Here is a 24,548-nt window from a genome sequence, read left to right as displayed (position 1 = left end):
TACGCGCCGGCCCCGACGCCGCGTCGCTCTCGGCCCACTTCCGGTCGGTGACGCAGTTCCGCTCCGCCGGGCGCGCGGTGGATTGTCTGGAAAGCAGAGCCCGGCTTTCTCTGGGGTTTGGCGGCCCCAGAGCCCGGCATGGCTTCCGCACGAGCTTCCTCCACGGTACAGGTCTCAGCTCACCCTGGCAGGGAGCACCGAGGGGTTGGGGGGTCCCCGCGGGATGGGGCCTGTAGGGATCGGGCTCAGTCAGTGGCGGGCTGAGGAGGAAGCTGCGAGGCTCGGTCTGGTCTCAGATCGGGGCTTGGTTTCCCTGATGCCTAAGCGCTTTCATGTGCTTTTAAGCTCATGTGCACCTCTTGTCCCGCCGCGAACGGTAAATACGTCTTCCGACCGGTCCACAGACGGAGCTCTGGGAGGGAGAGCGTCCTGGCCAAGACTTCCTTCTGTGTCAGACTTCTTCACTGCAATGAGGCCTCCTAACGTCCTCTGTGCTGCCTCTCGTCTGAGAACATGCCCCCTTGACATCGGGTTGGCTATTTCAGTCTCCCTTTATATTGCCCCTGCGATGAGCAATAGCCCTGGGAGGTTCCTAAAACCCAAGAAGAGATTGCACTCCAACCAGATGAATTAAACATGTCCCAAAGCAAACCTTGGATAGGAAAATCGCCAAGAGACATTTGGTAGTTTTATCCATCTCTTCCTGCCTGAGATGCTGAACAGCTCCTCCTACCTCCCCATCAGTGGACACAATTTTTTTTTTTTTTTAACTCACCCAAGGACGTTTTTCCCCATTCATTTTTAGAAAGAGTGTACGGGAGGGAGCGAGAGAGAGAAACATCAGTGTGAGAGAGAGACATCTGGTTGTCTCCCGCACTCGCCTGACTAGGGCCAGAATTTAATCTGCCACAAAGGAATGGGCCCTTGACAGGAAATCGAACCCCATTCCCTTTGGCAGGCAGACGTCTACCGAAGTGCCCTCCGTGTTCTTTCCTTTAGGGAGGAAATACAACTCAGGATGAGCTTTATTCTTTAGGGAAGCCTAATAAGTGGCTAAGATTAAGCCTTAAATTAACCCGGGCCTTTGACTTAGCAGGCAACCAAAACTAAGGCACCTGATGACTTAGTCGCGCCTGTCGTGAAGAAACCACACATCTATTATGGAAGTTTGGAAGAGAAGGAGAGGGAGCGTCTGGCCAAAGGAGAATCTGGGATTCTGGGAAAAGAAGGACTTAAAGCAGGAATTGAAGCGGGAAATATTAACATAACTTCTGGTAAGATGCGAATTGTGGGTCCCTTTTTATCTTTTAGTGCTCCAATTTTCTGCAATGAATGCCTTCTTAAACTTCGATACCACTTGTTTTTTAGTGTCAACATTTTTCTGTTTTTAAACTGATGCCTTTCTATGTCAGTAGCTAGTGGTCCGTTATATTTTAAAAATTAATTTGTAATGTTAAATTGTGGAAATGTGTGAAGTGGAAAGATCTTTAATCTTTATTAATTGAGTCTATATCTTTCTAAGAATGCAAAACTACAGCCCAGTGCTGTCTAAAACAATGCACCCTCTCTAATCTGGGACATTTTCCCTATTTGAAGAAAATCCGATGATTATGCTGATGTTGCCTGTTCTTTTTATAGGGGAAGTGTTTGAAATTGAAGAGCACATAAGTGAGCGCCAGGCCGAAGTGTTAGCCGAGTTTGAGAGAAGGAAGCGAGCCCGGCAAATCAACGTTTCCACAGACGACTCAGAGGTCAAGGCCTGCCTGAGAGCCTTAGGGGAGCCTATCACGCTTTTTGGAGAGGGTCCTGCTGAAAGAAGAGAAAGGTGCCCTTTCTAATTATTTTTTTCTCTTTCAACCACAGGGTTCTACGGTAGTTCCAAATTTCAGTTTTTATTTATAGCAAAAACTTTAATAGAATGTCTCAGTTATTGTTGGTTTTTTTAAACTATATTTTATTGATTTTTTACAGAGAGGAAGGGAGAGGAATAGAGAGCTAGAAACATCGATGAGAGAGAAACATTGACCAGCTGCCTCCTGCACACCCCCTACTGGGGATGTACCCGCAACCAAGGTACATGCCCTTGACCAGAATTGAACCTGGGACCCTTCAGTCCACAGAGCGAGGTTCTATCAACTGAGCCAAGCCGGTTTCGGCTCAGTTATTGTTAACAGAATATTTTAAGTTGTGTTTAGATAGTTTAACCCATAACCCAAGTCTAAGGCCAATTTTTACTCCACTACTAATTTTTCTTTATAAACTGTTAAGAGAGTGTTAACATGCTGTCTTTTCCTCTCCTTTCCCCAATGTGGAATTTTGAGTTGGATAAACATTTGTAGTGAAACTTTGAAAATTTAGACAACAAATGCATTCCTTGTCAGTGACATAAAACAGCAATTTTCAATTCATCTCACAGTGCACATGTATAGACATTAACTAATTACTAAAATTTTATGGCACATCAAAAAATGTATTTTTTGCCAATCTGACAAAGGAAAGATAGGTATAATTTTGATTCATTCTTATTAGACAGTTATTGTTGTGTTGGCTGTTATCATTTTTTTTAAATATATTTTATTGATATTTTACAGAGAGTAAGGAGAGAGATAGAGAACTAGAAACGTCAATGAGAGAGAAACATCGACCAGCTGCCTCTTGCACACCCCCTACCAGGGATGTGCCAGCAACCAATGTATATGCCCTTGACCGGAATCGAACCTGAGACCTTTCAGTCCGCAGACCGACGCTCTACCACTGAGCCAAACCAGTTTCAGCTATCATTTTTTTATTTGACAATCTAAGGGAAAAGAGGTCAATGCCCCTGACGAAATAGTCAGGTATTGCATATTTTAAAAATTCTTGTGGCGCACTGGTTAAAAATCGCTGATATAAAACATAATAAGTGGGTTTTGGATATTATTGAAAAGGAGCACTGTCCTTAGATAATTCTCTTGTGATTTTCAAGTTGCAAAGTCTCTTAGTGACAGGCTAGCTATGTGGTTAGGGAGTCCTCTTTTTGTCTTTCTATTCACTGTCCTATCTCCCTATCTTTTTTTTCCCTTGGTTTGCATAGTTTGTGTTTTTAATCACTATAAAACCGATAACTTTATCTGGGATTCATTAAATATAACCAACAATGCTGGCCTGTTTGAACTCCAGGGGAAGAAAACCACTTTTCTTATAGCCGTAATGAACTGTTTGTGATTGCAAGCTCAGCATGCTTCCCTTACCTCCAGATCTTTACTTTTGTTGAACCCTCTGCTTCAGCAATCCTCTTGCATTCTTGACCAATTGACCTGAATAAATGAAGACTCAGATTAGGTAAATACTTCCTCTATTAAGCCTTCCCTGATCCTTCCTCCAAGCCTAGGTTAGGTACCCCTTTATATATATTGACTTCAGAGAGGAAGTAAGAGGAAGAGAGAGAGAAACATCAGTGATGAGAAAGAATCCCTGATCAGCTGCCTCCAGCACGTCACCCACTGGGGATCAAGCCCGCAACCTAGACAAGCGACCCCAACCAGAATTGAACCTGGGATCCTCCGGTCTGCAGTCCAACGCCCTATACACCGAGCCAAACCAGCTAGGGTGGTACTTATGTTCCCCCTTAGCATCCTGTAATTACCACTGTATTAATAATTAATACAGTGGCCATAGCCAGTTTGGCTCAGTGGTAGAGCATCGGTCTGCGGACTGAAAGGTCTCAGGTTCGATTCCCGTCAAGGGCATGTATATTGGTTGCAGGTACATCCCCGGTAGGGGGTGTGCAAGAGGCAGCTGGTCGATGTTTCTCTCTCATTGATGGTTCTATCTCTCTCCCTCCTCTCTGTAAAAAATCAATAAAATATATTAAAAAGGAAAGAAAAAAAGAAAGAAATCACGATTTGAAACAAACAAAAAAAATAAAAATAATTAATACAGTGTTCTATAGTTCCTGTTACTTTGTCTCCCTCCCACTTCACCCCCAAGACTATGCTACTTGAAATAACAAACTTTTCTTTGTCTTTGTTATATATTTAGCACCTTAGCATCTGGCACATGTGACACTGAATGAGAGTTGGCTGTTTGCACAGACCAGGTGGTAACTGTGGTGGAACTAGTTAACTCCAAATTCACTAGGGTAATTATTTATGGTTCATCTTAGGGTATTTTGAAGATTGAGTGAAGGAAACCACACTAGAAATGTAGGCATGACCTCTTGAATCTCAAAGCAGGTTGCTTGGAGTTTGAATGGTGAAAGAATAGAGGAAGCTTACTCCCTTCTTAGATATACTTTTTCAAATTTTTATCTCAGTTCTGTTTAAATTTCAATCTCTTGTAACAGGTTAAGAAATATCCTCTCAGTGGTCGGTACCGATGCCTTAAAAAAAACTAAAAAAGATGATGAGAAATCTAAGAAGTCCAAAGAAGAGGTAAAATATGTCTTTCCCTTCGTAATGTAAACATGAAGGAGATGAGGGGAGAGTTTTCTCATTTTATGTTTGCAGTAGTTTGCTTTGCTAAGATTGGGGGTAGGAGGGTTGAAGACTCTACCATTCAGGAATAGTTGTTGGCAATAATTTATGGTTTCTGTGTAGATAAAATGGAAATGAGTGAGTTTCCCATTCAGGAAAGAACTATAGCATTCCTGGTGTAACTTTTAACAGGGAACCAGAAGCCATCTAACTAGACCTCACAGAAAGAAACAGTAGAAAGCACATGTCTGATTTCATCCTATTACTGAACTAAGTCACCTTTATTCTGGGCAGTTAAAATAGGGAATTGACAGCTACAGTGGGGCAGGAATGCTCAGACTTAATATTTCTTTTCTTAATTTAACTTCCAGTATCAGCAAACCTGGTACCATGAAGGACCACACACCCTGAAGGTTGCTAGACTGTGGATTGCTAATTATTCACTGCCCAGGTGAGGAGAGCCTCCAAAACAGTGGTTCTCAACCTTCCTAATGCTTCAACCCTTTAATACAGTTCCTCAACCATAAAATTATTTTCGTTGCTACTTCATAACTGTAATTTTGCTACTGTTAATGAATCGTAATGTAAATATCTGATATGCAGAATGTCTTAGGTGACCCCTGAAAGGGTCGTTCAGACCCCAAAGGGGTCGTGACCCACAGGTTGAAAACCACTGCTCTAGAAGGAGGAAGAAGATGATTCTTGTTTCCTCTCAGGGACGGAGGACCTGCTTTAGAATGATTGGTTGTTAAATGAAATTGAGTGTAAGATACTTGTGTAAACCCCTTGTGTGAAACGCATTCACTCTCTTGATGGTAATGTTGTTTATATCACAGGGCAATGAAACGCTTGGAAGAGGCCCGTCTCCATAAAGAGATTCCTGAAACAACTAGGACCTCCCAGATGCAAGAGCTGCACAAATCTCTCCGGGTAAGATGCCATCAGCAATTGTTCAATATCTTAAAGCTTCTTAAATTTTTATTAGATTTTCCCTTATGACCCACCGCTAAGAGGGTAAAGGCAGCTGGATTTATTCCTCCCTGCTAACACTGTTGCCATCTGTTTAGATGGCAGGAACCTATCGTACTTTGTACATAGCAGAGGCCTGTGATTCTGCTCTTGAATTCTTCCCTATAGGATATCAAAACTGTACTGTAGATCTTTCCATGGTTTTCTTCTTTATGTTTAGCTGACAGTAGGGCTAGTGATATTAAGATATAGAAGACCGCTGGAACCGGTTTGGCTCACTGGTGGAGCGTCGGTCTGCGGACGGGGGTCTCGGGTTCGATTCCGGTCGGGGGCATGTGCATTGGTTGTGGGCACATCCCCGATAGAAGGTGTGCAGGAGGCGGCTGGTCGGTGTTTCTCTCTCATCGACGTTTCTGGCTCTCTGCCTCTCTCCCTTCCTCTCTGTGAAAAATCAATAAAATATATTAAAAAATAAATAAATAAAAGATATAGAAGACAATGTGCTGCAGTTTGAGATATGCATTGACTCATTCATTCATCCATATAAGTATCTCCTAACCAAAAAAAAAGCAGTATGAAAGTCTTGGGTTATATTAAAACTGTGAAGTTGCTTTGATATAGTGGAAAAGCCAACTCCTGGGCTAGTCTATTAATTAATGATTATTGTATTTGTTTTTTTTTAAGTCTTTGAATAATTTCTGCAGTCAGATTGGGGATGATCGGCCTATCTCCTTCTGCCACTTTAGTCCCAATTCCAAAATGCTGGCTACAGCTTGTTGGTAAGTTAAGTTTTACAGTGACTTTTTTTCCCCTAAATAAGGAAAAGGTTTAGGGAAAATGTTAGCATGTCTTAGATGTCTATTTCTGTGTTACCCTATTGCTCTGCTTCTCGTGATCACACCAGACTAGAGCTGCTACTGCTCTACCCGTTTGTTACACAGTAAAGTCTTTGTGAACAGTTCTTAGTGTTCACAAGGGACCCAGAGATCATGACATGTAGCAGTATGTTCTTGACACTAGTATTTTGGAGCATGTCATGGGGTGAGCTATCTTTTTTATTTTCTACTTACTACCATATTTGCATAAAATCTTTAGGATGTGATAACTCGTTTTGTTCTATTTAGTTATTTTTGTGGGACATGGCCCACTAGATATAAGAGGGGAAACTTCCTTACATTGTATGCACAGGAACTACTTGACTAGGCAGCAGTTGAGACCGTGGTTCAGGAGAAAGCCGAGGACCTACACAGATACCTCCAACTCTCCAAGCCTCAGTTACCTTCATTATAAAGCAGAAGTTATCATTCCTATTTTACAGACCTCACAGGTCTGTTAATAAGGATCATTTGAGATGATAGAAATAAAAGTAACGGTGAGAAATTTCCTGAAAAGTCTTTTCAAAAAAATTTTTTTAAAGAGGTCTAAAAAAAGTTACGTATTTTGTAAGCAGCAAAATGCCATTCATATTTAAGGAGATAGTATCATTATTAGTGCTATTATTATTATTGGATAATTTTATTTGTCCTACCGTCCCTCACAAATTGACCCAATAGTTAAGGAGAATCGCAACTTGTATGTATTAATTATAGTCCAGTGGAGGCTTCTAGTTGCATGAGAGCTAAATGTGGCTTTCTTCTATAACACTTCAAATAAAAAGACTTTCATTCTTTTTCTGTCTGCCACTGTAAAGTTTATTGAGGGTGAAAAGGGATTGTGATGTTACCAAGGTACCTTTTCCTTCCCAGACCAACCCTGGCTGAGATGCTTTCCTTTGTATTTGATAGGAGTGGGCTTTGCAAGCTCTGGTCTGTTCCTGATTGCAACCTCCTTCACACTCTTCGAGGTGAGTTAAAATGTGTTTTTCACATTCTTAAGTCTTTTTTGTGTTTTACTCCTATTAATGTACTTTAAATATTAGTTTAAATTGAAAATAATTTATTTTTGAGAGAATCCAAGATGGCTGCTCGGGTAGGCAACTAGCCGCAGCCGCACACAACAATTTTAATAAAATACAACTAAAATATAAAATGGACATTACCCAGAACTACAGGAAAGTCGACTGACTGGAAATCCTACAACAAGAAGCAAGGAGAAAACCAGAAAGAAGCGCGGAGGAGCTGTAAAAGCCTAAGGTACGGAGACACGCGGCGCACGCGAAGAGGACGGAGCCGGAGAGGAGGGAGGCCGAGTGCCTGGCGGGCGTTCCCTAGCGGAAAGGAGATAAAACTCCGACTGTGCTGGGCCCCTGACTGCTCTGAACCCCCGTTCTGGGCCAGACCCCGGGGACTCAGGCTCATCCAGAGGGAGCTGGGCTGTAAGTCAGAACCCCGGGGTAGCGGAGAAAGGAGGTCCCGGAGGCGCGCACACTGCCCCCAGAGAAGGGACGGTCGGCTGTGCCGCGGGATTGCCCTGACGGGAAGGAGACTGGGGCTCCAGACTGCTCTGAACGCCACCTCCAACTCCACTTCCAACTGAACTGAACCCCAATACCGGGCTCATTGTGGGAGAGCATAGACTGTTTGGCAGCAGGCGAAAATCGAGGGCACCTTTCTCTCAGAGGCGCCGGCAGCGAGCACTGAAGGACCCGCATAGGGCGGGGCTGACGGAAGCCAAAGCTGCAGGTTCCACCCTGAAACCCCGTCCCATCTGTAACTGCGAAATGCGACAACAAAATAGATCACAAACGAAAGAAATGGAGGACAAAAAGCGTCTGGATATAGAGTTCAGATCTACGCTTATAAGGTTTTTCAAGAATTTCCTAGAAAAGATGGATAAGGCCTATGAGGATATGAAAAGAGATCAACTAGAATTAATAAGGAGTCAACAAGAAATGATAAGGGATCAACAAGAAATAAAGAATACATTGTCTGAAATAAAAAATATTCTACAGAGTCCTAAAAACAGAAGGGAAGATCGCAAGAATCAAGTCAAAGATTTGGAACATAAAGAGCCAGAAGACACTCCTCCACAGAAGCTAGAAAGCAAGAGAATCCAGAAAATTGAAGATAATGTAAGAAACCTCTGGGACAACTTCAAGCGAACCAACATCAGAATTATGGGGGTTCCAGAAGATGAGAGAGAGCAAGATATCGAAAACATACTGAAAGAAATAGTGACAGAAAACTTCCCCCACCTGGTGAAAGAATTTGACTTACAAGTCCAGGAAGCGCACAGAACTCCAAACAAAAGGAATCCAAAGAGGACCACACCGAGACACATCATTATTAAAATTCCAAGAGCAAAAGATAAAGAGAGAATATTAAAAGAAGCAAGAGCAAAGAAGGTAGTAACTTATAAAGGAGCACCTATACGATTGTCAGCTGACTTCTCAACAGAAACCATGCAGGCCAGAAGGGAATGGCAAGAAATATTCAAGGTGATGAATAGCAAGAACCTACAGCCAAAAATAAGCTACCCAGCAAAGCTATCACTCAGAATCGAAGGCCAGATAAAGAGCTTCACTAATAAAAAAAAGCTAAAGGAGTTCATCACCACCAAACCAGAATTATATGAATTGCTGAAGGGGGTTCTTTCAGAAGAGAAAGTAAACAAAGATAAAAATTATGAACAACAAATACGTAATTATCAACAAGTGAATCTAAAAACCAAGGAAATTAAAAAAATCTGATGAACAATATTAACTGTTGAATATAATAGAATCAGAGGTATGGAAGGGGAGTGAACTGACGATTCTTGGGGAAAAGGGGAGAGGGGGGCGTGGGAAGAGACTGAACATAAACTGTGCACCTATGGATGAGGACAATGGGGAGAGGGGAAAGGGCAGAGGGTGGGGTGGGAACCTGGTGGAGGAGGGCAATGGTGGGGGGGGGGAAGGAACATTTGTAATAATATGAAAAATAAAAACTTATTAAAAAACAAAAAAAAAAAAAAAAAAAAAAAAAAAAAGAAAATAATTTATTTTTAAAATAGTTGAATACTTTAATACTCTATATGTCTTTATTTCCCTTATACCTATATTTTTCATCATAGTCTGTATTTGCGCATAACGGGGAAGGAACCCTTTAACTTTCATCTCTTACCCTCCTTCAGGCCATAACACAAATGTAGGAGCAATTGTATTCCATCCAAAATCCACTGTTTCCTTGGACCAAAAAGATGTCAATTTGGCCTCTTGTGCTGCTGATGGTTCTGTGAAACTTTGGAGCCTTGACAGGTGACTATTACTGTTTTCTCTATACTGAAATCACTGAAATAAATAGTTGATTGGTTGGCTCTTAGGACCCCAAAATCTGACATTTAACTCCTTTGTAAAGAGTTAATTACTGTCTCCACTTCTAAGAGTCAAGGAAACTTGTTATGAAAATAGAATAGAGCCCAGCTAGTGTGGCTTAATGGGTGAGCATTGACATATGAACCAAGAAGTCACGGTTCAATTCTCGGTCAGGGCACATGCCTGGGCTGCACGCTCAGTCCTCAGTGTGAGGCATGCAGGAGGCAGCTTATCAGTGATTCTCTCTCATCATTGGCGTTTCTATCTTTTCCTCTCCCTTCCTCTCTGAAATAAAAAATACATTTTTTTAAAAATAGAGTATTTTTCTTACTCCTTTTCTCATCAGAGTTGTGTCAGGCTTTTTCTTGTCAACTGTAGAACTTGATTTTTGCCTCTAACATAGTGGCCACTTTTTCCTGACTCCATTACTCTGGAAAGATCATTTTACCTCCTATGCAATATATTGATACTGAAGAAATGCAGTATTTGGTAGATTGACTAAAGATAACATTCTGACAGCATGTTGGTTCTTAGCAAACAGCCACCGGGGAGGGGAAGTGAGGTTCTGTCTGGCAGTATTGCTAAGAAAGTGATGTCTTCCTTCACCTAGACCGTATTTTCCAGTTATAACAGTTGTTTTAAATGTGTATTTCAAGGAAATTTTGGGAGCATGTTGTTAGCCAAAAGACATCTGAATCCAATTTCTTAGTTTTCTTTCCTAAGGCTTTTGTAAAGAGTTAATTACTGTCTCCACTTCTTACCAGACAGGCTCTTACGTATGAGCACAGCAGGTTTTAATTGGCTTTGGTAATGCTCAGCAATATCTGTTCCCCTAGGACTTGGATTGTTTCTATGTATGCACACTGACAGAGTTCTCTTTTTAATTGTCCTCTTAGGGTTCCTGTTTATTTTCTTCACTAGTGTCTCAGATCTTCCTTCTGTAGTTACTGGGTAATAAAATTTAAGGGCCACCCAAAGGAAACTAAGCCTCTATGTATTTAGGAGTTCCTTTTTCTCTGTGGATCCTTGAACAAGCTGAAGTTTGAGATTTGTATATAATTCACTTGCACCAAAACTGCTTGATTTTTGTAGCCTCACATCTCTATTAAAGTATGTTTTCTTGCCAAAACCAGTTTGGCTCAGTGGATAGAGCGTCGGCCTGGGGACTGAAAGATCCCAGGTTCGATTCCGATCAAAGGCATGTACCTTGGTTGTGGACACATCCCCAGTAGGGGTGGTACAGGAGGAGCTGATTGATGATTTTCTCTCATCGATGTTTCTAACTCTCTATCCCTCTCTTCCTCTCTGTAAAAAAAAAATCAATAAAATATATTTAAATAAATAAATAAATAAATAAAATAAAGTATGTTTTCTTCCTAGAATCTCAGTATTACCTTGGTGCAGAGAAACTATTTTGCTTATCTTTTATTTTCTTTAATTCTAAGAGATATAGCCTTCAGAGTTTAACAATGTAGTGAATTCAGGTAGAAGGAGTGTTTCTTAATGGTTTAGGCAGTTTTTCCCTGTGGTAGGTGAAGTCCAAAATCTTTTAAAACCTTAAGAAGTGACAAATTCTTGTTAGACCTAAAGTTTTAACAAATTACAAGTGTGTTTACAATTTGGCTTCTCAAATTATACAAAGTTAGAGTATCTGTATGCAACTCTTAATAAATTCAATGAATATTTATTTACATGCATATAGTAGAAGAGTTTACTCACATGTATTTGATTTCTTTTCAGTGATGAACCAGTGGCAGATATTGAAGGCCATACAGTACGTGTGGCCCGTGTAATGTGGCATCCATCAGGACGTTTCTTGGGTACCACCTGGTAAGCCTTCCTACCCTATTGTTCTATCTGTACTAACGGCCTGGCCTGCACCCTCTCGCAATCTGGGACCCCTCGGGGGATGTCAGAGAGCCAGTTTCTACCTGATTCCTGCAGGCCAGGCTGAGGGATCCCACCGGTGCATGAATCTGTACATCCCTCTAGTATGCATATAAGATGGTTAATCTCTTCTCTCCCTCCCCACTTCCCTCTGAGATTCATCAGTCTGTTCCATGTTTCTATGCCTGTGGTTTCTGCTCCTGCATTGAGCATCTGCCCCCTGGTGGTCAGTGTGCATCATAGATGCCGGACGGCCACTTATGCTTTTATATATATATATATAGATGGGCTTATGACATCTTATTAATCCTTTGTGGTTAACTGCCAAGTACATTTTTAGAACAGAGATCTTCAAGGATTTTATTGGATGTCAGTGAATCAGAATAGATTATATTATGTAGTTAGAGGTAAGTGTATTTGCTCTTATATTGCAGCATACTTCTTGTTGCCAGGAAGTAAATTTTAAAGTCACTAGTTGTCCAGAAAACTAAAATTTTCACTCTTTCTTGACCAACACTAGAGGTGTGTGTGTTTTATTTTCTTTGTGTTTGTTGTTTTGGGGTGTTGGTTTGTTTTTTTGTTTTTTTTGTGGGGAGGGGGGGTTTGCATTTTAACCTCTCTGCTTACAAATTGGTTTCCCTTTCCAGTTCTGTAAGTTTAATGAAGACTGGTACACATTGTTTGTATGTATGAGCAGTTCCTTTTTCTTGCTGAGGAGTAATCAGTTGTATTATTGAGCCACAGCTTATTTATCCATTTTCCTATTGATGGACAGTTGGGCTGTTTCCAGGTTTTGGCTAGTCAGAATAAAGCTGCCATAAACATCTTTGGACAAGACTTTTTGTAGACATGCTTTTCTTTTTCTTAAATAAATACCTACAAATGCAAATGCTAGGTCGTAGGGTACATGTGTATTTAACTTTTGAAAAACTTCCAAGGGGTTTTCTAAAACAGTTGCACCATTTTATATTCCCAGAATTCTGATTGCTTCGCCTCCTTGCCAACAGTTGGTTTTGTCAGTCTTGTCGTTCTGCCCAAAATAGCAAATGTATAGTAAAACCTCATGGTTTTCATTTTTTTTTTTTTTACTTTAATGACTATTTGTTACATGCTTACTACCATTTGTATATTCTCCTTAGTGTAGTTTTCAGGTGCTTTATTCCTTTTTTAAAATGTATGACTTTTTTTCTGTCTTTATTTCCATGTACACAAACAGTTCTACCACTATTTATTGGAGAGACTTTCCTTTCCTTGACACCCCTATTGAAAATCACTTGACCATATATGAGTGGGTCTATTTCTTTTCTTTCTTTTCTACTCCATTGATTTGTCTATGATTGATTTTTGTATCCCCAACATGAATTTACGGCACAGTAAATATATCAACACTTGATGAATGAAAGAACATAAAAGTGGAATTGGGGAAGAAGGCAACAGAGTCTTTGCTGAGCCATTCTTAGGGAATTCTGTCCTTAAAATAGCCACTGAAAAAGGTTTATTGGAAGTCAAAATAAGACAGATATGCTGTTATTAAGACACTAGAGGCCCAATGCACGAAATTTGTACAAGGGCCTTGGCCCCTGCCACTGCAGCAGCCACCTCTGCCTCAGTCCCCACACACAGCCATGGCCAGGGATCTCTGCCACCTCTGCCTGTGCCCCTGTCCTCCGCGGCTTTGTCCAGAAGGAAGGACATCTGGAAGGATGTCTGGTCTAATTAGCATATTATGTTTTTATTATTATAGATTGCTTATATCAGAAAATAATTTGTTTTATAAGTAGTTGCAGAAGCATAACTGAAGCTATAACTAATAATAATACCTTGCACATTGTAGAAAAAATATATGCTGGCTAAATATTTATTTGTGTGTTGTTTTTTTTTTTAGCTATGACCGCTCATGGCGCTTATGGGATTTGGAAGCTCAAGAGGAGATCCTGCATCAGGAAGGCCACAGCATGGGTGTGTATGACATTGCCTTCCATCAAGATGGCTCTTTGGCTGGCACTGGGTAAGGCTTTTTCCACAGGGGCAGGGGAAGGGCAGCTCAGCAGTCTCATCTCTTATGTATAGCTGCTTCCCCTGAGAACTGGATTCACAATGTTCATTTGTAAATTATTTTATCAGGGGACTGGATGCATTTGGTCGAGTTTGGGACCTGCGTACAGGACGTTGTATCATGTTCCTAGAAGGGCACCTGAAGGAAATCTATGGAATAAATTTCTCCCCCAATGGGTAAAATAAGCTCATTGAATGATGGGTTGCAGAGGGTTCTTTGTCAGGAAGTACTCCTTGTTTCTAACTTTGATACTGCATCTGATCCACAGCTACCACATTGCAACTGGCAGTGGTGACAACACCTGCAAAGTATGGGACCTTCGACAGCGGCGCTGCATCTATACCATCCCTGCCCATCAGAACTTAGTGACCGGTGTCAAGTTTGAGCGTAAGCTTTCCTCCTGTTTTAGAATAATGAGATGCACTTTCATGGAATGGAGGCCAGGCTGTAGCTTAGCTTGGAGGTGGAACAGGAGAGAATTTGGACTCTGTTGAAGAAGAAAATTATAATTTCCTCCCCTCTACTTTCAGACAGAACTATGGCACAGCATGCTTGTTGCTAGGAAGTAAAGGACTTCATGAGTGCTTTGCTGCATCTTTTTCTCCATGGAAATGCTAAGCACCAAATCCTTAATACTATCCTGAACAGGTTGTTGAAAGAGCCAAAAATCCTCAATGTTATTTCCCTAATTTTCCCTGTAGTTGTGGCTTTTTCCTGGAGACCTGGTAGGAATATAGATGATCAGTGTTGGGTTTTTCTGAATGTAGAAATACCTTCTTTTTTGAAATAGTATATTCTAGATTTTTGTGCTTTTCTAAAGCTCTTTTGAATACTTACATTCCTAAGCAACTCCCCTTTTTTTCTCTCGTAGCTATCCACGGGAATTTCTTGCTCACTGGTGCCTATGATAACACAGCCAAGATCTGGACGCATCCAGGCTGGTCCCCACTGAAGACTCTGGCCGGCCATGAAGGCAAAGTGATGGGCCTGGACATTTCTTCTGACGGGCAGCTTATAGCCACTTGCTCTTATGACAGGACCTTCAAGCTCTGGATGGCTGAATAGGCACCGCAGAAAAAGGACGCCAACCTCAAGCTCTCCCTTAAGAGCCATTTTGTTCCATCATGTTTGTTGCCAATTACCATGTATAGACCCTCAGTAGATTGGATTTCTATGTCGGCCCCCACTTCAAGCAGACAGCCCAATTCCTAGGTGCTGGTGAACCCCTTTCATGCTTGAATTTTAATATCATCTTCAAGCCCTGCCAGTAACTATGTAGACAATTGTTTTTATTAATCTTTTGTTTGAATACTCTGTTGCCTTCCTCATAGCACTCGGGATTGTGGCTAGCTCCATTTTTAATTCTTGAAAGTTGGCTTTCTATTACATGGTACATGCTTCAGGACTACTTGTGACCCAGGGAGCAAGGTGGCTGGACTGCAGTCTGGGAGCCCTCAGGTAGAGGCACATCTCACCACATACTGGTTAAGTAACGCCTGACAGCGGAAACCTTTCCTCTGCCCAGAAAATGGGAGGTGAAGAGGTTGCCCCACAGCGATGCTCAGAGTAATGCAGTAAAGAAGATTTTACCTCTTCCTTTGATTTCACTTGGAATAGTACCTGCCTCAGGGAGCTTCAGGAAGCTCAGACTGAACATTTGCCTTGTTGGAAAATGTCTTCTATTTTTCTTTGATGTTTGGCATCCTTCATGTTACCCCAAAGCCAGACCATTGTGTCAAGATTCAATGAAATGTTTAGAAAGCTAACATGATGTCTCTATTGTGCAAACTCTTTTTTTATTGGTTATTTAAAGGATATACTCTTCATGTAAAGGTAACTCTGGAAAAAATCCCTAAAGGGTATTACTAAACATGAAATTTAACTTTTTTTCTTTATTACATATTTGCTACAGAGTAAAATCCTATTATAAAAACTATACTTCAAATAATTATTTTGCATAGTTAAGTCTTTTCTGAATCTCAGCCTTTGGTCCATCAAAGTCCCTCTTTTTTGGTTTGAGATACATGTGATCTCAAATATGATTACTCCAATTTCTATCCCTTTAGTAAGCACTCTGTTAATCATTTAAAAAAATAGAGGGCTATTGCATTGTGGGCCAAACTACCAGTGAACTATATAGTATCTGGACTCTGTAACTCTTACTCATTGGCTATCCAGCTGTTGCCTTCACCTTTTTCCACCCCAAATATACAATCACTGAACTCTGAAAGTACACAGTAAATTCATTCAAAAATATAGGAATTTAGAAGATTGTATAGAGAGCATTCAAGGAGGGCTTGTATGATGGCTTCTCCTTGAAGTGTTGAACACACTTTACTTGCTATTCCATAGCAGCTGAGTGTAGCTTGTCCAACTCTATTCTTCAAGCTGTGATTGTGTGATATGTAGCTAAATATTGTTTTTAATCTGGTTTCAGTTATAATCAAATGTTGCATATCCTGTGTACTTGTTAAGCTTCTGAGTTCTCAACCCTGCTCTCTGTTGGGTACTGCACTATGGTTTAAGTATAAAGGGACACTATTTCCTCCATAGTTGGCCATGAAAAAAAATTATTTTCAATACTATCTTTGTAGTATGTGTAAATTAATAATGAACATGAGTGTATTAGCATGTAGTTTGGACATAATGTTAAAATTTTGAGTTTTTCAAGTTTAAATTCTATTCCATTAACCTTGTCTTTGGGAGTGGGGAGACCAAAGGATTTAGAGGCGGCAACTGAGTGAAACATTTTATCTAAGTCTTTGGCAAAACAAGTGTCTTGTAGAATATACATTTCTTCACTGGAAATGTTGTAAGAAAGGGGTGAGTCGAGGAACATAAACCCAGTGTGGCATTTTGTGATAATGGTGAGATAAATATACCCACCACTTAACAAGATACTCTCTGGCTAGACATTGCACCAGGCACATTCCAACATCTCATTTAATCCTCAGAATCTTAGGAGTTTTCTTTTTACAAACAAAACTAACCTCAAAGAAGTTAAGTGAGTTGCTCAAGGTTACCCATTTAGTGTTGGATCCCGAACTGTCTCTGTAGGACCTTAAGAGACTTCATAGGGTTGTATTGACTGTTGGCAACACTGGCCAAAGACCAGTCCAGCCAGCATGGCTTGTGCACAGCTTTAACCACTCCACCTTTTATACTGCCCTTGGACAAGTCACTGCGTCTCTTCCTCCGACTTCATGCCAAAGGGAGTAAAACTTCACCACTTCTACCTCCTGAACCTATGAGGAGCCTCTAGTATTATCCAACAGGAAACTTTGCGTGTTAAGATAGGTAATATTTTGTTGTGCAGAACTATCTGTAGCATTGTAGCATGTCTGACCTCTAGAGTACTAAAAGCCAGAAGCACAACCCACTCACTTCATTGGTATATCAGATAGTCCCAGACATTTCCAGAGGCCCCCTAAAGTGTGAGAATAGGAGGCATTGTAAGGTTTCCCTAGCTCCCCAAAAATGTAAACCAGTGTATTACTGGGATGGCCTATAAGCAACTTCAAGAGTATAATTCTTATTTTGACTGAAAGTCCTCCACAACTTAACTGGCTGGATGACCTTGAACAAAGTAGCTGAACTTGTGGAGCCTCAGTTTGGCCTGTGAGTGGGGATGAAGTTTACTTTAGAGCAGTAGGCTGTAGTGCAGAGGCAGGTGTTCCTTCCTGGACTTCCCCCATCTCCTCCCCTGTTCCTCTTGGCTCTGAGAACATGCTGAGCTCATTGCCTGCAACAAGATGAAGGCAGTGGGGAGAGCTTGAGTCCCAGCCTCAGTGTAATCATCTTTGATGGCACAAATGGAGAGGTAGGTACTAATCCCCTGGCGGGATACATTGGTGACTTTACAATTTTGTAATAGAAAATTTTCCCCCCACTTTTTCTTCACATCTTAAGATTTTGGTTTTATTAAATGTGAAATTTATGTCTTGGCTATTTTGTAATATCTTGTATATTAAGACCTCAAGAATTTGTAGAAGTAATTCCATTAAACTAAAAAATGTTAAACCAACTCAATTTCAGGCTTCTGAAAGCTTATTTAACAAAAAAAGTTAAAATGTTATATTTTCATAATTGTGATGGCGTTTTAACCACTTTGAAGTTGTTTTAGAACCGTGGGCCACCAGGCAATATAAAAGCCAGGGAAGCAGAAATCAGGGTTTAGACACTGCAGAAGTGGCAAAGTGTAGTCAAGCAGCAGCCCTGGTGCAAATGAGCATAATCCTTACCAGCATGCTGTTCTCAGAATGTCAAAGAGAAGGGAGATTAGAAATGGCCACAGAGCAAGTGGATGCTACAGACAAGGTGCCAGGACCAAACTGGAATTTCAACTGAATTACAAAAAAATCATCCTAAACTTAGTGCTCAGAAGGTTTCCTGTGCTGAGTCATTCCATCACACTGCCGTCTTAGGTAGACCTTTGCTCAGCAGGCTGTTTTTTCTGGGGGGTAAAGGGGAGACATTTTTCCCGCCCTATAGACAGAGACTGGTCTTATTTGCCTGATCTCATTAGTCAGAAACAGTGTTTGACACTGTCCTGTAGAGATTGAAAGGCGTAGAAGATCTACCTAACACATAGATAGCCACAAACCCAAACAGGTAGCCAAATGGGCAAAAAAAACAAAAAACCACCCTCAATTAAAGAACAAAAGAATTCTCCAGAAGAACAAATAAATTAAATGGATATAAGTAACTTACCTAATATAGAGTTTAGAATGATGGTAAAAAATGCTCAACATGAGAAAAGATATACTGAATACAGTCCGAAATATAGGCTGATATTGCACTAATGAACACACTGGGAGGATACACAGATTAGGAAAAGCTGAGGATTGGATCAGTATGTTAATATTAGAAGATAGGGTGGGGGGGAAAGTCACTCAATGAGAGAACCAAAACTTAAAAAAAAAAAAAAAAAATAGAAACAGGAGGACTGTTTAATGTACAAAAATTCCTTACCAGGGTGCTGTCCTCTAATTGACCACAACAGGGTACTATTGAGCCTAATCTCTTATTAGGAATGCTATTATCAGACTGCTCATAGAGGGCGCTATGGAGCCAAGTCCCTAACTAGGGGGCTGTTCTCAGAATGCCCACAGAGGGGCGCCAATGAGCCTACTTACTAGCTACGATTCTGTTCTCTAGAATGACTACAAGTGGGTACTATTGAACCTAACTCCTTACTAGGGTTCTGTTCTCTAAATGAATTCTACCTGGTTTTCTTTGGTTCCTAGATTCTGTCATGTAAAAGGAAAACCAGGATGCCCTGCCTCACAGCCTGGGATGGGAGCTAAGGTTTTCACTCTCTCCAGGGTTTCTGCCTTACCTGAGGCCAGAATTTCAGTGCTTATGGAGGGGGTCAGCTCCATCCTGCACCCAGTCTTCTCGTCAGGATCTCTGCACCTACTAGGAGGAATAAAAACTTTTTCCTCCAAACCCCAGATTTCTTTTGAACTGCTTTCACCTTTAAACTTTCAGACTCTAACACTCCATAAACCACATACCCACAGGAGTTTGCCTTCCACCAAAAGCAGGTAATGAGTACACCCTCCCTGCTGGAGAGGCTCTCTGCCACCCCTGCATAGATAGCCCTACCCTTCTCTTTCTCTAGTTCGGATAGCAGTGGTCTGCAAACCGCGGCTCTGAGCACATGTAGCTCACGAGCCACAGTTTGCCACTGTTGACTAATGAGTTTGCCGACCTCTGCTAGGGAAAAACACTTAAAAGACATTTTAATAATGTCCTAATGTCTTTAACCTCAAGTCAAAACTTCTGGGTAAGGGTAATACTTTATGCAGTGGTTGGCAAACTCATTAGTCAACAGAGCAGCTCACGAGCCGAAGTTTGCTGACCACTGGGATATAGCATCAGCTAAATAAGTGAATAAATGAATGAATGCAGACCATTTTTTACTGGGACTGGGGGCAAGATAAAGAGAAAACTGAAAGGAGACACATTTGCTCACAGAATTGAAGCTCATTTTCCTAGTTTTTTAGCAACACAGTAAAGAGAACAATTTAATAATAATTAATAATAATAATAATAATTTAAAAAAGATGGATGAGTTCAAAGCAGCACCAGTGAGAGATTCAGCTTATTCTTTGGGCTAGCCGAGCTCCCAAAGACAGCTGTCCGGGCCCTGGGCACAACCTGCCCTGTAGCTCTGTGAGCACAGATCTGCCTCTCTGCCCTTTCACACCCAGCGGTCTCCTCTCCTCTTTTCCCACTTGTTCGTTTTCAGAGGCTCTCAATATAGTGGGACTTTGTTCCCAGAAGCAAATACGTGGCCGGCCCGGATCCGTGGGTTGTAAACATGAACAATATGACAAAGACATGAGGCTCTGCAGGCCCGGCATCCACAGCGGCTGAAATAGGCTTGGTGCCTTGTCTGGAGCGGATGCTCACCCCACATTCCAAAGGAACTTCTTGGCCCAAGAGATGAAGAATAAGGACAACAGAGCGGCACCGAAGATGGCAAGCATCAGGTAGGCAAGGATCGGGAGCCCGGGGTCCTGCAAACACTGCCTCAGGGTGTGGAAGGTGGGGATGCGATGGGACCCAGGGGTGGTGGTGGCAGGGGCCATGGCCTGGGGGTCCTCGGTCTGGCTCCCGGGCTCCGTGTCTACGTCCAGCGCACAGACCTGGAGCTGGCGCAGGAAGCAGCGGCTCTCGGGCTGGGCCTTGAGGCAGAGCTGGTGGCCCTCCAGGATGACGGGGAGGGGCTCCAGGCAGAGCCGAGTGAGCATGGCAGTATCCGTGGGCAAGTCAGTGACAGGCCGCCCGGAGGACAGCACGGTGGGCTGGCGGCAGGTGGGGCACGGCAGCCCGTGCTGGGCGGGAGTCACCAGGCGGAGGTGGGCCAGGCATTCCACGCAGAAGGAGTGGCAGCAGTCCAGCACTTTGGGGGTGTGGAACGTGTTGTTGAAGGGGTTCCAGCAGACGGGGCACTCGGGCTCCCCGCCCAGCCGCTCAGCCATCCTCAGAGCAGATGCCAGGAGCCCTGGCAAGAGACATCCGGGCAGGAAGAGAAAAGGAGAGAAGGAACACACCTTAAGCTCTGCCCCCCTGTGCGTGGTCCTAGTAGGATAGTGGTCGGCAAATCGCGGCTCCAGAGCCACATGCGGCTCTTTGGCCCCTTGAGTGGGGGCGCGCACATATACCGTGTTTCCCCGAAAATAAGACATCCTCTGAAAATAAGACCTAGTGCAACTTTGGGAGAAAAAATTAATATAAGACACTGTCTTATTTTCGGGGAAACAGGGTAGTGCGATTGAAACTTCGTGGCCCATGGGAAGAAGTCGGTTTTCGGCCTGGGTGGGTCTGTTTTGAAGAAGTGGCGTTAGAACACACATGTGGCTCGCGAGCCACGGTTTGCCAACCACTGTCCCAGGGTAGAAGTGGTCTGTGGGTTGTTAAAAGGTATTATTGGAGAGCATTATGCTCAGTGAAATAAGCCAGTCAATGAAAGAAAACACCACATGACCTCACTCACTTATGGATAATAAAGAACATTATAAACTGATGAACCAAAAGATAGACACGGAGACAGTAAAGCAACAAGCAGACCGTCAAATTACAGCGGGGAGGGGAGGGAGATCTGGGGGAGATAAGAGATCAACGGAAGGACTTGTATACATGCATATAAGCATAACCAATGGACGCAAAACTCTGGGGAGGGAGGGCATGTATGGGAGTGGGTGGGGGAGAATTGGTAAGATATGCACACATGTAATACCTTAATAAAAAAAATGAAAAATAAATAAAAATTTAAAAATAAAAAATAAATGAAAGTTTTTAAAAAGGTATTATCACCCACATTTCACAGATGAAAAAACTTAGGTTCAAAGAGACGAAGCCATCTGTTCCAGATCACCCAGTCCTAACCTATAGTTAGGTCTGGTGCTTCCATAGTGTCCCTTCTATCGGGGCGAAGGCCCGAGCCACCCCATCGTTAATGAGCTGCCACCCGAGGAGACTGCACGCCAGCCTGGGAAATGGGTAAAAGTGCCCCTTACGCTCCATGTGATTGCCCTTGGCTTCTCGGACTCCAGGGAGGAGGGGAGCCGCAGTCAGCCAGCGGTTTGTGCCAGAGATCCACTGCATCCTTCCCTGCGGCCTCAGCGCCCTGCCTGCTGCAGCCTGGCCTCCTCTGGGGACAAATGCCAGGCTCTATCCCTCCTCTTCCTTGGGGTTCAGGGCCAACGTCCGCTCTTTTTCCCCTTGACCAGGCGGCTTGGGGGCTCCCCCGCACAGGCCCCTAGGTCAGCCTGGCAGAGCCTCCGCCCAACTTGGCCTCCCTGGCTCCTCCTCCCTCCCTTTGTCCCGGAAAACCCCCAGGGCACCCCCCTGGGCTTCAGTTGGCGCTAGAGTGGTCAGCAGACTACCCTGACGGCCTGAGGCTCCAATCTCTCCTCTCCTGAACCCTCAAAGCTTGGGGAGAGCCTTCTCCACACCAGCCCTAGGGCCCGTCTCCATGGCAGCACACACGCAGCACCTGGACCTGCCAGGTGGCCTGGGCGCAACCTCTTGAGCACACCTGCCTGCGGAGAAGGCCAGAGAGCTGCCCGGGTGGAGGTGGGGTGGGGCGGAGGGGACTAGAGTTCCCCTAGGCTAGGGTTTGGCAAACAACCAACCCTGGAAGCCAAGTGCCTTCAAGACCTGGGATCCCTGCCTGGGAAGGCGGGGTGGCAGTTTCCTTGTTCTAGGTTGTGGAGAGGGTACAAGAGCCTCCGGGCTTCCTCCCTCCTGAGTCCTCATTCTTTTCTAAAATGGCTGACACCTCCTCGCACACAGGCTGCCTGCCCTGCCCTTCAGTTGCTGTGAAATTCACCTGCTTACCCAACCTAAAAACTCTGACATCAGGCTCTGCAAGTCCCCTCCCGTCCCCTTACCACTGATTGTGCTCAGGAGGCTGCGGCGGGGACCCAGCCAGCCAGCCTGGCCTGGCTACGTGCCAATGTCTCAGTCCGAGGCTGGCCATCCCACCCCCTGGAGACATAAAAGGGGAGTCAGGAAGGCAGTCTTAGCCCTGCTTCCCCATTTAAGCAGTAAACAATGAGCGTTTCTCCTACTGGTTATTTGAAGACGTTGAAGAAGTGAGCTGCTGAGTAGGGAAAAACCGTTTAAAAACCCCTTTCTGGCCCTCGTCAGTTTGGCAGAGTGGGTAGGGTGTCAGCCTGGGAACTGAAAGGTCCTGGGTTCGATACAGGTCAAGGACACATGTCTTGGTTGCGGGCTCCATCCCCAGTAGGGGGCGTGGAGAAGGCAGCCAATCAATGATTCTCTTGACTGAAATGAAACCTGGGACGACCCTTCAGTCCACAGGCTGATTCTCTATCCACTGAGCCAAACTGGCTAGGGCTGTATGTTTCTAGTTAAACAATCTTTTCCGGAAACCCCAGCTCTACTACAGTAAACTTGTACTGTTACTCTCCCCCAAAAAGCCGACCTCTACTTCTGAAGTCCCGTGGCCAAGCTGTAACCATCACTGTTCCCTGAACATCCTAGCCCTTCTCTGCCGCGGCGCCCTCAGACATCCACTGCCGTTTCAGAGTCAGCTGGTCAGACTGCGGCCTCTCCAGGAGGACTCTGGCCGAGTTCCCACCCACCACTCACATCCACGCCAGGACATCCCAGCTACATCAAGTCCTAAACATGATCCAGAGGCATCACCTCTGTCTACGACCAAGTCAGTTTGCCAAATATTACTGGTCTGTAGCATCACCCCACCGTTTTCACCCTCAAGAGAGGGCATTTTTATAGCACTTCTCAGCTTACAAAGAGCCCCATTCCTTGCTAGGACCTAAGTATGGCGACTCACATTTAATGGTATGAATGCCTGCTACAATTTTTTCCCATTGGCGTAAGGCCATTGGGTCTTTAAAAGCACCCGTGTGAAGAAGGCAGGATAGGAAGGAGAAAGTGCAGATTTTAGAACCAGACTTTTTTGTTATGAGGTCTTGGACTAATGGCTTAACCTCTCTGAGCCTATTTTCCTCTGTAAAGTAGGCTAATAATCCCACCTTACAGAGTGGCTGTGAGAAAGGGACAATGTCTGTAACTTGCCCAAGGCACGGCAAGTGCTCAATACACAGTGTAATATTTTTCTAAAAATATGTGTTCATTTATTTCAAAGAAAAAGGGAGAGGGAGAGAGAGAGATTAAAACATCAATGATGAGCCAAAACCGGTTTGGCTCAGTGGATAGAGCGTCGGCCTGCGGGCTGAGGGGTCCCAGGTTCGATTCCGGTCAAAGGCATGTACGTTGGTTGCAGGCACATCCCCGGTGGAGGGTGTGCAGGAGGCAGCTGATCATGTTTCCCTCTCATCATTGTTTCTAACTCTCTAACCCTCTCCCTTTCTCTCTGTAAAAAAATATAATCAATAAAATATATTTAGAAAAACAAACAAACACAAAAATCAATGATGAGAGAGAATCACTGATCAGCTGCCTCCTGCACACCCCACACTGGGGATCGAGCCCGCAACCAGAGTGTGTGTCCTGACCAGAAATCAGACCATGACCTCCTGGTTCATAGGTTGATGCTCAATTACTGAGCCATGCTGGCTGGGCCATAGTGTGATATTTTATACCCATTTAATAGAGGGAGAAGCCAAGGCTCAGAATGATGAAGTGACTTTCCCGCCATTAAAAAATGGCTGAGCTTGAAAGATGATCCCTGGAGCCCCGCCTCCCTGGCCATTGTTCAGCGGGATTGTGCGCTCAGGACTCCAGGGCACTGTGACCCAGACCTCCACGACTCCCTCTGGCTCCTTACCTGTCCCTCAGAGCCTCCTCCTCCACCTCCTTTCCCCGGTGCAGCTCCGTAGCAGGTCCCGGACTTCTCCCAGGTAGTTTCCAGACAGTGGTGGGTGGGCCTCAGGCAGCTCCGGGCCAGCTCTCTCTGTTTCAGCTTCCTCTTTCTTCTGATGACTTTGGA

At 43.5% G+C, this 24,548-nt stretch overlaps 2 protein-coding genes across 5 annotated transcripts; one reads left to right on the top strand and one right to left on the bottom strand.

The window, feature by feature from the left end:
* The first annotated feature begins 9 nt into the window (after window positions 1-9).
* PRPF4 (pre-mRNA splicing tri-snRNP complex factor PRPF4) lies at window positions 10-16,408 on the top strand. Of its 4 annotated transcripts, none has more exons than XM_084899235.1 (14): window positions 10-165; window positions 1,097-1,274; window positions 1,639-1,825; window positions 4,325-4,412; window positions 4,826-4,905; window positions 5,291-5,384; window positions 6,108-6,202; window positions 7,208-7,266; window positions 9,474-9,597; window positions 11,395-11,484; window positions 13,427-13,549; window positions 13,666-13,773; window positions 13,866-13,984; window positions 14,469-16,408. In XM_084899235.1, the coding sequence occupies exons 1-14, from the start codon at window positions 139-141 to the stop codon at window positions 14,660-14,662; spliced, it is 1,566 nt and encodes a 521-aa protein (XP_084755361.1). In that variant the 5' UTR covers window positions 10-138; the 3' UTR covers window positions 14,663-16,408. The 4 variants fall into 4 exon arrangements, with proteins under 4 accessions (XP_084755361.1, XP_084755360.1, XP_084755359.1 ...); XM_084899234.1 differs by having other exon boundaries at window positions 42-165; window positions 1,094-1,274; XM_084899233.1 differs by having other exon boundaries at window positions 46-171.
* Window positions 16,409-19,754: 3,346 nt separating this feature from the next.
* Window positions 19,755-24,548, bottom strand: RNF183 (ring finger protein 183). Its single transcript, XM_084898045.1, has 2 exons — window positions 24,387-24,548; window positions 19,755-20,609 (listed from the first exon to the last, which is right to left on the bottom strand). Exon 2 carries the CDS (start codon window positions 20,584-20,586, stop codon window positions 20,011-20,013), a length of 576 nt encoding a protein of 191 aa, XP_084754171.1. The 5' UTR covers window positions 20,587-20,609; window positions 24,387-24,548; the 3' UTR covers window positions 19,755-20,010.

This window comes from Pipistrellus hanaki (assembly GCF_964339955.1).
Source record: "Pipistrellus hanaki genome assembly, chromosome: 11".
NCBI lineage: Eukaryota > Metazoa > Chordata > Mammalia > Chiroptera > Vespertilionidae > Pipistrellus > Pipistrellus hanaki.
Note: the sequence above shows the minus strand (reverse complement) of the source record. Positions and strands in the feature narration are given on the sequence as shown.

Bases quoted from the DNA above. Each gene is read 5' to 3' on its own strand.
- PRPF4 (XM_084899232.1), top strand. From the start codon at position 139: ATGGCTTCCGCACGAGCTTCCTCCACGGTACAG. The intron at 13,550-13,665 runs GTAAGGCTTTTT...TTATTTTATCAG, and splicing joins GGCTCTTTGGCTGGCACTGG to GGGACTGGATGCATTTGGTC. The intron at 13,985-14,468 runs GTAAGCTTTCCT...TTTCTCTCGTAG, and splicing joins GACCGGTGTCAAGTTTGAGC to CTATCCACGGGAATTTCTTG.
- RNF183 (XM_084898045.1), bottom strand. From the start codon at position 20,586: ATGGCTGAGCGGCTGGGCGGGGAGCCCGAGTGCCCCGTCTGCTGGAAC.